Consider the following 16,530-nt stretch of genomic DNA (forward strand, 5'->3'; position numbering starts at 1 on the left):
TGAGAAGAAACTATGTTTGGTTTCCACCAAATGTTTGAGTAATGTTTCAAGTAGGAATGGCTAACTATAAATAGATTATCAAAATAGTTGCAGATGAATTTCCTGTTGCTCGACTAATCGATTAATCGACTAATCATTGCAGCTCTTCTTCATATTGCTTGTTTTGTCCAACCAACAATCCAACAAACCCAAAAGTATTCAGTTTGCAATGATATCAAACAGTAAAGCCTTACATTTGAGAGGCTGGAACTATAAACTAGCTTTTTGCTTAAGATATGTCAAAGTGAATGAAAAACTTTTCTTTCTGTCACTGCTTTTCTTTTTAGCCCTTTTCAGACATGCACCCCCTTACGTTAATCGTTAATTTAACATGTCTCATGTCTGAATAAGCACCCTGGTGGCTGAAGTCTCAATTGAATGATTAACGTAAAGGCTACAGTCCTCAACATCCTTTCAGTCAATGCCTTTGCACTGTATGGTATTATAAAACAAGCATGAGAATTCTCTCTCTAATTAAACATTAAATTATGAAATCGATGTGAAAATGTATCAGTTGATCCACTGTGAGAAGAGGGAGCGAGCGTCTCTCGCACTCATGACGGTCATTAAGGCTTCAACAGCAAAATATGTCAGTGATGCAGCCTGTGAGAGGACAGAAAAGTCTTTTCTTACTTGCTATTATAACATTTTCAACATCACCGCTACGAGTTGAACTCTCTTTCTCTTGGCTCACACCAGGTGCCAAATATCTCTCTTTCCGTAAATGTGCTGTCATGTCTGAATAAAGGCATAAGGACCATAAATGTAAAAGTCACCTGTGTCTGAATGACAAAATGCCATCACTTTAACAAATGGATAAAGCCAGGCATGTTACATATTTCATGTCCGGAAAAGGGCTTTACACACACACACTCTCACACACTTTCAATGAATTTAGATTAGCCTAAACAATCTTTAAACCAGCCATATCTTCCCAAACAAACAAAACATGTTTTGCCCCTCAGAAGCAAACTTATTAGACGGTAAACCATTCAATCTAGCATCCTTGATACGTACAAAGTATGTGTCAGATTCCATCATCATCTCTTTGTCTTGACGGTGGGGATTTATTAACCCCACCTGATTCTCCCTCACGTCTAAGAGAGGGGCAGTTAATCTGTATTCTGCTGCGGTAGACAATCCTTCACAGACCAAACATGCAACATGTGGCTGCATCTCACAGTTTATTTATAACCGTTCCAGCAGGCCGCAGTGGAAGGGTTAATCTGGCAATAACTGGCTGTTTCATGAAGCAAAAAAAAAAATAAAATAAAATTTGATACATGCAAATACAAACTGATCCCCAGTTAAAAATATTGAATGAAGACAGGCACACACACCGTCCACAAGTGGAGGTAACATCTGTAATGCTAATGTTTGCGTTCATTGTGAGTGAAAGTCATGTAAACACAAAAATTGTGTCATAGGAAACTGTTAGGAGAATCTGTTCTTTCCAGAGATGCAGCGAGATCTTCTCTCATAAAAAGACCAACCCAGAGACACGATGTGTTCTGCGTAGCATTTGCAGGCAAGCAGGCACACTTCCTCTCATTTCATCTCAGCTCTCTTCAGTAACCCCGCTCCTTGTTCCAGCTCCCGGTTTGTACCTATATAGCCACTCCAGATCAAAAGACGTCTCACTGAATTGATACGTATTACAGCAAATGGGAGCGAGTAAAGGACATAATACAGAAGTGGGATCATCCACGCATTGTGTCTTGTTTATGACATACATACATACATACATACATTAAATTGTTTGGCAGAACATGGATTGGTTTACAGGCTGTCGCTGAGATCAACATTTCATCTGTGGCGCACTGTGTAGCACAGCGGTGGAGTAGAGGCTCATTCAGACAGAGTCAAGCCATATCCTGTGTTATAATAGATCCACAGCAACATACAAGGCCTGGGTAACAGGATAATGAGTACTCTCCAGAGTCTGGTTGAAAAAACATTTCATGAGTTTCATAATACAGGTAGAGGAGGAAAACAGTGTGGGAGTGTTCTCGAAGCAAAGAGAGGGGTGGTGTGGCTGTATTGTTCAGCTTCCTGTCGTTCAGCTATGTTAGGCAACACGGTTTAGTGGAAGTTGTATTACATTCAGTGTGAACTGGTAGACACTTTCCTCTCTAACGATTAAATTATTGATGAAATATGTTTCCTCAAGGCTCTGCGTCTTAGGGAATAACAAGTAGATCCATGATGTCTGGTGAAACCGGGTCTACGGGGAAAATTCTAATTTTCCTATTAGACAGTATTATCGCTCAACAAATAGGAAAGAGCTGCGAAGAGACGTGCCGGTGGGAGAGAAGAACACAACCTGATTATTCTACTTGTCAGCAGGAGCCAAGAGCAAGATGCTTTTTGGGACTTCCAAAGCCAATACAAATGGATTGAACCCCATGAATAGTAGACGCTGACTGTCATTGTACTCCTACTTAGTGCTTGTCTTTGGTTTTCCATAATAAAGCACAAAGCAAGTCGATACTCAGCAAGAGGCTATCTTATTAGGCAAAATAACAGCATTGATTGAAAGTCTGAGGCCAGTCAATTGTCGAGTGATCAAAGCATTTCCTTTCCTCTTCCCTCTCTGATTGGTCCCTGTCTTTTCTCTTTGCCCCCTCTTCTCACCCTCCCCAGCGGAGAGCATACAAGGCCATACAAACGTGTTTCTGGAAGGTGATCAAACTCCTGGAGGTCCGGCTTCACAGCCGTCCTCTGAGGCCAAGACTGAAGGAGGAGGAGGAGGAGAAGAGGGGGGTCGTAGAGCCAGCGTGACCAGTGTGGAAAGTCAAATGTCGATTTTCTCCATGGGCCAGCTGGGAAACACCATCGCTAACAGTGAGTGGGAGGGTTGGAGAGGGACTGAGATGCTACACTGTCTCATCTGTTAAATTAGCTCCTGTAGATGGATTCAGGTTCATGTCTTTACTTGCACATGTGTGTGTTTCAGTTTCCAGTAGCTGGTGGGGCTCCAAGAGGCTGGATTATGCTTTGTACTGCCCTGATGTGCTGACTGCCTTCCCAACAGTGGCTCTGCCTCACCTTTTTCACGCCTCCTACTGGGAGTCCACTGACGTAGCAGCTTTTGTTCTGCGGCAGGTGAGCAAGCCTTAATGACAGCCTATTGTTCTTTCCCCAGCAAGTTTCACAGATTAGGAGAAGTGTTGTCTCAGTAATTTGTACACAAATACTAAAAATGAATTCAATTAGCATACTAAAACCATTAATTTATAATTGCAGATATGCATAATTAGCATAACTTTTAAGTTTCACAACAAGACAAAACCTTTTGCAGGGAAAAGTAGGAGCAATGTGAATTACAGTCTCTGAAATAGCTGGCTGGTATCTCAAAAGACTGAACTTGTCAAATCAAATGAGGAGAGGTTCTCCAAGCATGTTGCTCTCTGTGACAAAATATGGTACGTCTGCAGTCTCTTGTTCATAAGTTTGCATATGCACCCTGTCTTCCTTGATGTAACAATAGTAGTCAGCTGCAAGTTCCACAGCCTCCAGCTTTGTTTGCTTCTGTGTCGTTATAACCAATTGAGAGAAGCAGGAGGCCAATTGCATGCATTTAGCTCTTTGTGAGATGGACGCTGATGTGGTTCAAACTGTATAATACTGTATGACATAACAAAACCACCAACAAGAAAGTTGTAGGATGACAGTATAGTCTTTCTTTGTTGCTTTAATATAAAGTTTAGTTTAGGAAACATTTGGCATTTCCTGCAAGGTAGTTCCCAGAATCAACAGGCCCGCCATGAATTCATAATCTACACTGGTCTTTACATAAGAAGACAGACTTTTTAGTGATTTGTATAGCACATTTCCACATGCTTGAAATACAACAGGCTAAAAGACAAGGAACATGTAATGTGACAGAATAAAAGTTTGTTTGTGCAAATCTAAAAATACCCAGTTAATGGCTGCAGTTGATTAAAAGGAGTCCGATGATTGACCCTCTGGGAACCTCCACGTGCCATTTTAGTTTGTTTTGATACATAATTGCTTGTAGGTAAGACTAAGAACCAATTTAAGACTTCCAGAAAGTCCAAACCAATGCCAGTCCTCTTAACATATGCCATTGGTATTACTTGTGGAACAGCTGTTTCCATTTAATGATGTCTTCTTGCTTCACAAACAACACAGCATAGAATGTCGATGCTGCTTAGCTGTTCAAGGGCTCCTTCTGCACAGACGACACCCTGAATATGTTATAATCAGAAGCCTGGCAGCAAGCCAGTGATGTCTTCAACACTCCCTTATGACACGTAACTGTAGACTGAGCCGGCAATAAGAAATGAACAATGTATATAGAGATTTACCCAAACATTTGAGTCATGACACCTGGATCTACAGCTCAGATCACACTACATGATATAAAGGCCCATTTTTACCTTGATTTAGCCTTGATAAGTGATGGTTAGGGATTTTGCAGTGGTGTGCAATACAAAGACAAGGTCACTATCAACAGGCGGCACACTTTATCTTGGGCGAAGATGTTTAGGATTCATCTCACACCTCTTGCAGACATTTTATCAAACATGTTTGATTTTATGTCTGAAATCTGACCAGGATTCTGTAGTTTGGGTAGTTTATGTATAGATGTAAAAGGGCATGACTAAAATCTGCAAAAGTCAGAAATTAAATGTGTGGTGCCAACTCTTTTCACGGTCGGTTAGGATTTTAAAGGTCTGTAAATGTGTTCTCAGCTAAAAGGAGCCTCCGCTCATTTCAATGTCTCTGTCATCAACTTTTTCAAATCAAGGACCCAACTGAGTCTTATAGTGCCACCAGTGCATAGATTTCTAGTGCTAAGTGGGAATTAAACCTTTAGCCTTGGCAGCGTCACTACCACCATCACTGAGCTGCCAATGAATCTCATCTTTGACAATGATTACATTCACATGTACGGCGTATTTGTTCGTCTGCGATAGTGACAGGAATGTTCACTGAATCCTCAGACCCCAACAAAGAACAGGACAAAAATAAATACATAAATCAATCAAGTGTGTCACGTCATGTCCTATTAAAAGCCACTGGAAACACTGTCAGGCTTTCAACTTTATCATTAGAAAGCAGAGCTCCCAGAGAAGGAAAAAAAACAAGAATGATTTTTTTTCCCCACCCTGCCGTTGTCTGCTGCAGCATGTCTTCTTTGTGAGAAAACGTGAGGGGAATAAGGAGAGCATATAGGAAAGGAGAAGTGCAAGAGGACAATTATTTCGGCTCAGTGGTTTTCAGCTCCACTCAGTGTAGCGTCATATTAAAGAATTGTGATGGAATTTAAGGGCAGAAAATCTTTTTTTTTTTTTTTCACAGTCCAAATTCAGTGTGTATGAGAATGTCCTCTCATGTTTTGAAACAAGGAGCCTCTCTAACGTCCAAGAGTCAGGGATGACATGCATGGCCTCTGCTGTAATTTTCTTCAAGTACTCCAAATCACCCCTTAGCTTTTAATCTGTCAGTGCTGCTCTTGTCACTAAAGCCTTTCCATTAGAATTGTGATTCATGAACCCAAAACATAACTGCATATTAATTTCAAGGCTTCGGATGGTAAACCATCCATGTTATTATTGTCTCTTCTTCACTGCGTCGATGTGCAGAAAGTGCTCAGGCAAGACTGGAGTCATTACTGAGAGACAAACCTGTTGTGTCAGCTTAACCCATTTGTGCCCAAATTTTTTTCGGAGTTGTAAGGCATATAATTTTATCAGTTGGGTCCCTCTGTTATGTATTTATTTCTTCCATTTTGTACTTTGTTTTGAAGAAAATTGCATTTTTATGACCGGCAACAATTGTTGCCAGTAGTCACACAGCTTGTTACTAGGTCAAATGTCACCTAATAATAATATAGAAATAATAATAATATAGTAATAACAAATTAATAATATTGTAATAAATAATAACAAATAGGTGGAGGGGGGGTGGGGGGTGTAAAACAAAAGAAAAAAAGTAAAACTGTAAATGGATACCAATGGATATTATCATCCCAGGAAGGTAGCTAATGATCATGGTTCAAACCTTGGTTCCCCCTGTATAAAATTCAAAACATCAAACAATTTGAACTGGTTTCTTTATTCATAAATAACTTTTGTAACAGATTTACACCTCAGACCAAGTCACGTTTTAGGTGTGGGCATTGGCTATGGTAAGTACTTGTGTGTCAAGAAAAGTGCACCTCCAACTGCACATCAAAAATGTTTTACCTCAGTGAAACACAACCTAATGTTTGCTAACAAAGAAAGATCGCTTAGCAGCTAGCAAGAAAATGATGTATGGTACGGTATCAAAATCCTATAGACACAGGCCTTGAATACCTGTGAATTTATTTAGCTAGGAAGAGTATTCTAAGAGGACTAAAAAGAGCCATTGTACATCATTCTACAATTTAAAATAAGTAAATTATGAGCAATCCTGCAGACAGTGTTTTCCTTTAGTTAGCGACAAGCTATGTGCCCACTGGCAACTTTTGTTGCCACTCACAGAAACAAGCCCATGAACAAAAAAATATTTATCCCAGGTACAATTTTTTGGGGGAGGGTTACTCTAGAGACTTCAATGATTAAATAATAATAAATATGTTTGGGGGGAAAATCATAAGAAATCTATAAAAATTACCTCTTTCCGGGAGGATTTGCATCCGCCATGTCTTCAGCCGGAAGGAGCAGGAAGCAGGTGATGTTATGTGACAGGAAGCACTTGGAAATTATTTTTTATAAATCAAAACCTTAGTCTAAGTTGTCTACTAGCATATAAGTGGAAAAAGATGCATTAGAACCTTTGAGATTTTGTGTTGTGAATAGAAAATGACAGTGATATACTTCGGCAACAATTGTTGCCAGTGGGGCAAAATGGTAGGGAAATGTGTGTGGAAGTGCCTCTTATATGTGTGTATGTGTGTTTATTGACAGCTCATGAGATGTGACTGCGTGAAGACCCAGGAAGCGGACAATTTGGACTCAGCTCCGTTCTCTCCCTCCAGCCCACGAGAAAAATGGCTCAGAAGGAGGACACATGTCAAACTAAGGGTAATAAATTATTCTGTGGTTTATTTTTTATAAATATACTTTCATCTTAGCTTGCTCTGATGTAAAAATTGCAAACAAAAATGCGAATTTATCACTACTCAATTAACTTTTAGGAGCTCATATTCAGACTTTATGTGAACAAATTCATGAATATTTTAACGAAGCTCTTTGGCTTGGACACAACGTATTACACAACCTGGAATATTGTCTCTAAGGTGCCTCTCATTCTCAGAAATACAACCACCCACACAAACACACACACACACACAGAAGAAATTATTCATCTGCCGCAATGGCCTTCATTCAAACTAAAAATAGATTTACCTTAACTGCTGAGATTGTAGTGCTTTAGCGCTGTGGCGTGTGTGAATGGTCTGTAGCTTGAATTTCTCCCACACTTTCACCTTGGAAGCATTGATGCAGGTAGACACACACAATTACTTGATGCCTCTGAGCCCTGCAGAGTAGAACAATCAAGGTCACGTAGTTATCCACTAAATGATCCTTTTATCTTCCATTTTCTAAAGACAAGAATTTAGTGACTGCTTGCTTTTCATGAGGCTATAAATAGACCTGTGCAAGCAGAGTACCATGGAAACATCTATATTTGAGTCTGCAAAGGTTTTTCTCTTTTCAGTGTCATCTCATTCATGCCTCACCTTGGCCGAGTGATGTGATCTGTGTGATCTGTGTTGTAAAAAAAAAAAGTGGCTCTGAAAAAGTTGTTCTGTCCTGAATACAGTATTTCAGTATGTGGAGATATAGAGACGCTCCGTGTGGATTGAATCTGGGCACAGATTGGGGCTCATCGGCTTGGCAAGAGGTCTTTGTCACAGCTGGAGAGGGACCTCTAGTGTGGCTGTTGTTTCTTGTGCATGCTGCTCTTTCGCAGGCGGGGGTCTGACTTTCCAGCTCGTCTCCTCTACACTTCTGTTTGTGAGTGGATGGTGATACTGGGGCGCATGTTGCTTCCCTGTTTTCACATATGACCGCACAGAGAGTACCTAGTGAACTCTGTCGGGGAAATCTAACTAGATATCGAACACTGTCAGGCCAAGTCACACAGAAGCTGTGATGTTTTATGTACTGTATGTGTGTGTGTGTGCATGCATATATGGTTTGCTTACTGCATGCTTGCCGTCGCTGGATCAGTAAGTAAGACCTCGTGCTGGCAAACAATTAATTGTTGACAAAGCTAATGCAGGATAACTGCTGGAAATTTCCTTGATAGACGTCACATCTTTTAAATAAATTATCATTAGCCTATTATCGTTATATAGTAAAATACAACCACAACAATGTTTGATCACATTAGCACTTAGCAATATTTGTTATGTGCAGATGCTCCATTATCTTTAGGTGAGTGCTGTCTGTAACGAACAGTTAATTTTCAAGTAAAAAAGATGTCATCACAGCCTCTCCTGATGAAACAATAAACAAAGACGGAAATAACAAATCACATTTATGGCTGTTGCTTCTGTTTACACGTGAATTTGTACTTCTGTGATAGTATGTTTATTGAAGCTGGGACTTGTATTTTATGTTTTAAAAAGTAAACATTTTATCAGCTCTTCATAAGCATTCTGCTCAAGCTTGTGGAGGAAATGTTATCTTTTATCGTACTATCTAAAGGGAGAAAAAACATATTTCAAGGCGTCTAACTGTTTGGGAGAAAAGCAGGGTGTTGAAAAAGAGCATGTGTGCCCAGCAAAATTCTTCAGGATAAGGTAAAGGTTACAGAAATGGCAGAGAAGTTGGTAGGAAAATTTCTGTCATGGTGGCCCACAACACAGTCTGAGAATTATACATTAGTGTGCTGTTAATATGCTGTTAAATGCAGCCATCTCGTCAAGAAGAGATTTAGGGATTAGTGTTTCTCTGCTGGCTCACTTGGAGGTACTCACTGAATGTTGCAATATGGAGAAAAGAACAAGACAAGGAAGCTTAATGGAGAGTTAACCTTCTTTTCTGGAAAGTCCCACGGTGCATACTTCAGAGGCATTTGGCTGGGCATTGAAATCCTGAAATGTGAAAACACATCAAAGCAGGGAAAACGTCAGCCATTTCCTTCTAGTTGTATAGTGCTGTATGTCTTAAGGGCTTGTAAAGACAGGCTATGCAAGAGCAAACACCGGCTGTGATTTTAATGGATCCTCGCGGTAGTTTAGGCAGGCACAGAAGTAATTTCAGTCACATGTTCTATCTACTGTCTAATCATTTATTTCCACATTTTAGGCAGTCCACATAGAATATCACTTCCCCAGCCCCCCTCCACTGTTACATTTAGTTCTATGTGCATTTTGAATGTTCTTTAAAACCTTTATTAACTGAATGTTTGGCCACTTTGGGGAAGCAGAAACAAGCTGTAAACTATGTTCACAAGTTAGTCACTTCCTAACTGTCTGTCTGTCTGGGGTTTGCTGCTAGGCAGGCAGCGTAGGGTAGGTTTTAGAGATTTTTCACTGAATAAGCTGCATGCAGGAAACAACGCTGATGAGAGCGGTGAGGAGGAACCAAAACAGAACAGTTGAGGGCTGTAAAACCAAAATAATGCGCTGAAAGACACTGAAGACCTCCCTAGAGATGTGAGGAACTGTGATAATTCTCTCTCAGTTTATCACTACAAGCGACCCCTTGCACATTAAAAAGTCATTTGATCCATTGTTAATATCAAGCTTTCTTTCTAAGTTAAGAACTTGGCATCTTAATGTGTGAGAAAATCTCAAATCAAAGTCCACTCACTAGCTTTTTCACGAGCGTTATACCTCATCTCACAGTTCATTCATCAGTGAATACTAAGATGTGTTCCAGAACATCACATAAGTAGCAATAAAAGGTTAAAACCTTGACCTGAGTATCCTCACTGTACTGTGTTTTCTGCTCCTTCTGGTTCTCTTCTACTGTAGAACGTCACTGCCAACCACAGGGTGAATGATGTCATTGCCACCGAGGATGGACCTCAAACTCTGGTTGGCCGCTTCATGTACGGCCCCTTGGACATGGTCACACTGACTGGAGAAAAGGTGAAAAGCAGCAACATGATATATCTCCACAGATATACATTATGTGTATCAAAGACTTACATTAATCTCCGCCTGCTGACCCACCCTGCCCCTCTTAGGTGGACGTCCTGCTGATGACACAACCTCAGTCTGGCCGCTGGGTGCACTTTGACACGGAGGTGACCAACAGCAGCGGCAGAGTCACATATACCATACCCAAGAGCAAGAAGCTCAGCCTGGGAGTCTATCCGATTAAAATGGTGGTCAAGTAAGCATCGGTGTAGCATGCCCTTTAGAGAGTGCTGCATTATCAAATAAGACATGGCAATACATAGAAAAAGGGGAGCATTATTGAATTAAGTCCTATATCCATGCTCTGTTTCGTGTGTGAGCTTCTAGCTAGAGAGTGCAGTATATAGGGGCATTGAAGGGAGTAACAACCATGTGTAGCAAATGCAGTTTCTCATGCAATCTGTCTCTGTTTCTGTCCCAAGGGGGGATCAAACAAGTGCAGAGGCCTACCTGACTGTGTTGCCACGAGGCATGGAGTGTGTGGTCTTCAGCATCGATGGCTCTTTTGCTGCCAGCGTCTCAATCATGGGCAGTGACCCTAAGGTCCGCCCAGGAGCTGTGGATGTCGTCAGGTAACGCAACACAGCCTCTGAATGTGTGTGGGTGAGTGTGTTGTGTGTGAATAAATGAAATTCAAGGACATTTAGAAGTGAATGTGTATGCTTGTGTGCACACAGGACGTTTCAAGCGTCTAAGCATGTCCTCTCCGTGATAATGTCACTACCGATAAAAATGAATAACTTTGAAGTGCATTTGATGTGATGTATTTGTATGCAGGCATTGGCAGGACCTGGGATATCTGATTATCTACATCACAGGCCGCCCTGATATGCAGAAGCAGCGTGTGGTATCCTGGCTCTCGCAGCACAATTTTCCCCATGGGATGATCTTCTTCTCTGAAGGCCTGGTTCATGATCCCCTGCGACAAAAGACCATCTTCCTCAGGAACCTCATACAGGAGGTATGCCATCGTCCTAGAAGTAACTGGGCAGATAGTCTTTCTTATAAAGCGCGTGATTTATAAGATATTTATATATATTATTTATAAGATGCTGCATCAAAATGCCACACACTTCTCTGACAGATTGTTTCCTCTCTCACCAGTGTCACATTAAGATCAACTCTGCTTATGGCTCCATGAAGGACATCTCTGTTTACAACATGCTCGGCCTCAGCCCCTCACAGATTTATATTGTTGGCAGACCTTCGAAGAAGTACCAAAATCAGTGCCAGGTAGTTCAATTGTCATTTGTGTCTTTTATCTCTTTATTTATTAGCATTTCATGATGTTGCTGTCCATTTCAGTGGATAGGTTTTCTGTTTTCTTGGTTTCTCTCATTTACTTTAATCCTCTTAGTTCTCTCTTCCTGATTTTCTAACCCTGTCTCTGTGTGCTACATGTAGTTCCTGAGCGAGGGCTACGCAGCGCACCTCTCCACCCTTCAGTTTGGGCACAGAGCCAGACCCAAGAAGTCCTCTTCAGTTCGTATGGTCCTAAGGAAAGGCTCATTTGGTCTCTCAGCGAAGCCTGACTTCCTGTGTAAGCGCACACATCTGCGCAGGACCATGTCAGTGCAACAGCCCGAACCGCCGTGCACACCCAACCCCAAGCCTGAGCGAGCCCAGAGTCAGCCAGAGTCAGATAAGGATCATGGGGGAGGAGGTGGAGGTGGAGGAGGAGGAGGAGGCGGACAAGGCGCATGGGGACGGGCCTCCATGCATCGTGGAGACACCACTCCCTGATGTCAAAAAAGAGATGGAAGGATTGCAAGTGGATGAAAGAGAAGGATAACAAAGGCATTAGTGTCCAGGGCCAAGGTGAGACCTTATTGTTTAGATATGAGAGATTTAAAGGATAGTCCTGTTTACTGCAATTTATGTCTTATTTTTGTTGTTTTGGCTGCCGTTCTTATCGGTAATAATATCTTTGTGCTCCCCAAGGTAATTGCAGAGGTCTGGGAACACAGTGACATTGCTAAAAATAATTCAGACAGGGCAAAAAACAGATCATATAAAAGCTTTAGGCTGAGATAATAAGAAATATTACCTAAAATGTTTGCTGTAAACATCACAGACAGACAGTTCCTTACAGAAGTAACTGTGCACACACAGTTTTCGAGTGCAATGATTATTAATGACATTTCAGGTGAGTGTGCATTTACTTTCAGTAGTTAATCTGGCTAAACCTGTTTACAAACTGTCTGATCACTTGTTTCTTGCCCTTCTGGACCTGCACAGTAGAGTGGGCCTCAGAATCAACACGTTTTCCTTCACAAATGATGCAGGTTGCTCGTGGGACAGACCAGTGCGAGGCTGTACTGTACTGCACTGTTTCAAATTCCAAAATGGAGAAGTAAGGCACATAATTTAGTCCTGTAAAAAAAGCTGTTGGTCTGCAAGATGATGTGCATTCTATACAGAGAAATAAGCAGCCTCAGTTTAAAGGAGTACTCCAGCGGATTAGGATTGCATTTACATAAAGTTGGAGGAAAATAAGAGACAGATTAAAAGAAAAATGGTCAAGTTCAAAGCAGCAGAGGCTGAGATATCCTGACTTTTAGTCCCTAGTATAGGTCCAGCACCAAACACCGGATCCTACAAATCCGATAATAGATAGATTATTGTCCCCAAGGGGGAAATTCGTTTCCACAGAGTAACAGTGTCCTATATGCCCACTGTTTTTTAAAGCTGTGCACCTCCAGTTTGTAACTTTCTGTTATACATTTTAAGTCTCAAGCCGAGATAAATCTGATGACGTCATCAGGGTTATTTCAGACTTGAGACAGCTTTAGAAAGCTCCCCTAAGAGACACAGAATACATCGAGTAAACTGAACTTCATGTGTAAAATCGGTTGAGTGGCGCCTTTATTTTAGAAAATGCCAGAGGAAAGCAGTGACATGCATCAGTCCCACAAATTCTGTTAAAACCCAAACAATTAGTTTCCTGATTTTATAGCATCAACATCAAATGAGGTGGTGATAGTTGACTGTGCCCCTGTCACTATTTGCACCATAGAAAACAAAGGTCCTATGTTGTGCAAAGCAAATATCTTCAGCTCCTCTTTTATATACGTTAAGAGCATCAAAGTGGTGAAGACTGTCAGCATACGCCTCCTTGGATTGCTGCGACACCTGCAAAGTCGTGTTTTATTGTTTCCCACTTAAGAATGACAATCACTGTCGCATTAAGGGCAGCAAACATTAAGGTAACATTAATAAATCCTCGTTGAATAATGTAGCCTTTCACCCTCTACTTCACTGTGTTGTCTGTTAAGCCTTTAAGAGCTTCAGGCTCCGCAAAGCTTCGACGCAAGTACAGATTGATTTTGCTCGCTGCTGTTGAGTTCCGGCAAAGTCAATAAACGTCCACCTTGATTAGATTATGTTCTGTGCTGTACCTGATACATAATGGTCTTCACACTTTTAGTCACAGAGGCATTATCGCATGTATAAATAAACTTAAGTATAAAAGCACAAAAGAAAGAAGGAAAAAAGGACAAAAAGGAATAATTAAAGAGTAACAAACAATGAGAGATTTTTCTGGATACTTAATATTCCTGTGGCAACCTGAGTAAGAGATTGCTATTATTAGCAGCAGCTCCCTAGGAGGACTCAATGTAAATTTGCCCATGATTATGATTATGCAAGTACTGATGAGCTACAACTGCAATGTCCTCCCATGCTTGAAATCCACTCATTTCTTGATTTAGAAATATTGTCTGTGCAATTATGGAAATTGGAGCTGTGTCACCGTGAGAGCCTGTAGGAAGAACACAGAAACACTAATCAATGTGTTAACCTTTGCTGGAATGTGTGAGACTTCACCAATCTTCCTCTCTCTTTCGACAGTGTCACCTCTACCTACTGTACATGTACATTGGATCCTCTGCTGGTGTCCCTCACAGCTCAGCTTTACCTCCTGCTTGGCCCTCTACACTTTGCCACCTGTTTTTTTCCGTGACCTGCTTGTCAGATAATATCACTTAGTCTTCGTGCCTGAAAATTTTAAGCCGTTGCCGCGAGTGGCAGTGATTTTCGCGAATGTCTGTCTCAAGCTCAAATTGTGTCTAATTGTAAAATCAAAAGAATGTACTTTAGATAGTAGATATACACACATATTCATTCACACAAACGCGCTTGAAAAATGTGGTGACGGTGGTGACTTTGAACCTGTTGAGACTTGAGCAACAGATGACCAGACACTGCACCGCACTCTGGTCCCATTCAGACTGCTGTGCTGACAGGTGGTCATGTTGAGCGACTCCTGCGCTAACCCTCCACTGATGTAAATATTCAACACACATCATCCCCTTATGTGGCCCTCTGGACACAGAAGCACTGTGACATTTAGGTTCAATCTGTACACGAGCTCTGCGATCTGGAGCCCCAATCAGCCGACCTCGCTGAACGCCGGCCTCTGCCTCCATTTCACTCCCACCGTTAGATGTCTCCCTCACGTTGAGGCTGGCTTACTACTACCACCCCTCTCCCTCCCTTTCCTTCCTTCCTTCCCCTCAACCAGTCAGGCAGAACATGCCTTTCGACAGCCGCCTCAAACCAGGATCCACAGCCGCTGAAGCACCGTGGCGTGCACGGCTCGGCCCCTGAGGTCGCATTTGCACTATCGAAGTACACCGCAGTGGTTCTCAATTTAGCTGCGGTACTGGCTTCAGAAACAAAGAGTTGTATTTGTATTTTATCATATTTGTAGTTTGTTTTTTCCTGCAGATTGTGCACTGTCGCTGCCTGTTGGTTACTGTAACTACTGGAGGATTAAACGCAAATAGTTTGTAGGAAAGTGTTGGTTTGACCAAAAGAAATGTTTACAGATTGACAGACGCAGTTGTAAAAAGTTATGAAAACGTATCTCCATAATTAAAATGACAGTGTAATTATCATTGTTGACAACATTAGTTTAGTTGCTTGATGTTGTACAATAGACCCCATGCCCGTTGAAATTCCAACAGGAGGAACTTGCATCCATTTACTGCAACTGCACTGGAACCAATAGATTTGTGATGAAATCTGATGCTGTCTTGTGCACTCAAGGGTGAATTGAGTCTTACCGTGGCCATGTTTAAAACTCTGTGCAAGTCAAACATATTTTTCTATATATAAATATTGTAAAAAGAAATATTTTCAATGTATGTTTTTGGACCTTTTGTTGTTTGACTTGTTGAATGGTTGATTTTTTGCCTTAAATTGTTTTTGATGTTGTGTAGAGATACAAAACTATTAGATTTGTTTGACCAAAGTATTGAGTTTTACTGTAAATTCATGACAAAGTGCATTTTATCTAGTTGATATTTTGCTTTGACATGTTTTAGATACTGTATACTGTGTGTGCATGTGTGAGTGAGTGTCTAGGTATTTGTTGTAGAGTTGTATTTACTGTGAACATGAAGACAGCTACGAGTAAATGTCTCAGAGGACACAGGTAGGCCAGTGTTAACATACCCGCATGTTCTCACTGCAGCTTACTGCTGCTGGCTTTTCAGAAGTGAGCGTGTATTTTTATAGGTTTGGATTGAAGCAGTGTGTCGGAGGATTACTTATTTTGGGTTTTTATACCTGCTATGAAAGAAAAAGGGCTTATGAGTTCTTAAGGTGTCTTGGTTTAACTGAAAACCTGCATAGCAGAGTGGAACGTGCAAGCCAGGAGGGAGCTGTCTTTGACTCTTTTTCTTTCAACACCTGTACACCATAGGTGATCCACTAATTAGCTGTTTGATTGCTACTAAGTATGTATGACTCCCTGTAGTGCCGCCCATGTAATTGCAGTGCACCAATTAGCATTACTTGGTAATTGTATAATATTGTAGAAACAATACTGAAATACTTAACTCAATTTTGTTTTGCATTTAGATTGTTAATGATGAAATGATCATTCCCATCAATGTATACACAATAATTGAAGTGACTCCATAAGTCTGTATAACACATAGTGATATTTTTCTGCCATGATGATACACCGAAATATTTATGCTGGGCAGCATTTTATTACAACAGTGTTAGTAAATGGCAAATAATGATCTAATGGTTAAATGGTGATTATTCTGTGCATGTTAATTATTTGGTATTGTTAAGTAATGGCTATCAATATACATGTTTATGGTCCTCTTAACTATTAATAGAGTAGTTATTTGTGAATAAGTAGTGAATAATAACCACATGTTGAGTAAAATCAAAATCAGTACTTAAATAAAATTGAGTTTTCAATGGTGAAATGAGGCAGGATATTGTTAATAAAGTTTCCTCTTACTTTTACCTCAGACTTTCACACATTTAGTGAGATTAATGGAAAAAAAAAAAAAATCAGATAAATTCCTGTTTCCTGTTGTATTCTTGGATACTAAAGGGAAATAATCCAAGAAAAGAAC

General features: G+C 40.8%; 1 protein-coding gene across 1 annotated transcript in view; it reads left to right on the forward strand.

Moving 5' to 3' along the window:
• pitpnm3 (PITPNM family member 3) overlaps window positions 1-14,062 on the forward strand; it is a 78,917-nt gene extending 64,855 nt beyond the window's left edge. Inside the window, exons 11-20 of the mRNA XM_070905989.1 lie at window positions 2,683-2,883; window positions 2,996-3,144; window positions 6,960-7,076; window positions 9,983-10,099; window positions 10,198-10,346; window positions 10,573-10,722; window positions 10,928-11,111; window positions 11,255-11,383; window positions 11,555-11,968; window positions 14,000-14,062. Coding sequence (XP_070762090.1) covers window positions 2,683-2,883; window positions 2,996-3,144; window positions 6,960-7,076; window positions 9,983-10,099; window positions 10,198-10,346; window positions 10,573-10,722; window positions 10,928-11,111; window positions 11,255-11,383; window positions 11,555-11,893 — 1,535 coding nt within the window. The 3' untranslated portion in view covers window positions 11,894-11,968; window positions 14,000-14,062. The remainder of the gene's footprint in view (window positions 1-2,682; window positions 2,884-2,995; window positions 3,145-6,959; window positions 7,077-9,982; window positions 10,100-10,197; window positions 10,347-10,572; window positions 10,723-10,927; window positions 11,112-11,254; window positions 11,384-11,554; window positions 11,969-13,999) is intronic.
• Window positions 14,063-16,530: the final 2,468 nt, after the last annotated feature.

Source organism: Enoplosus armatus, chromosome 5 (genome assembly GCF_043641665.1).
Source record: "Enoplosus armatus isolate fEnoArm2 chromosome 5, fEnoArm2.hap1, whole genome shotgun sequence".
Lineage (NCBI taxonomy): Eukaryota > Metazoa > Chordata > Actinopteri > Centrarchiformes > Enoplosidae > Enoplosus > Enoplosus armatus.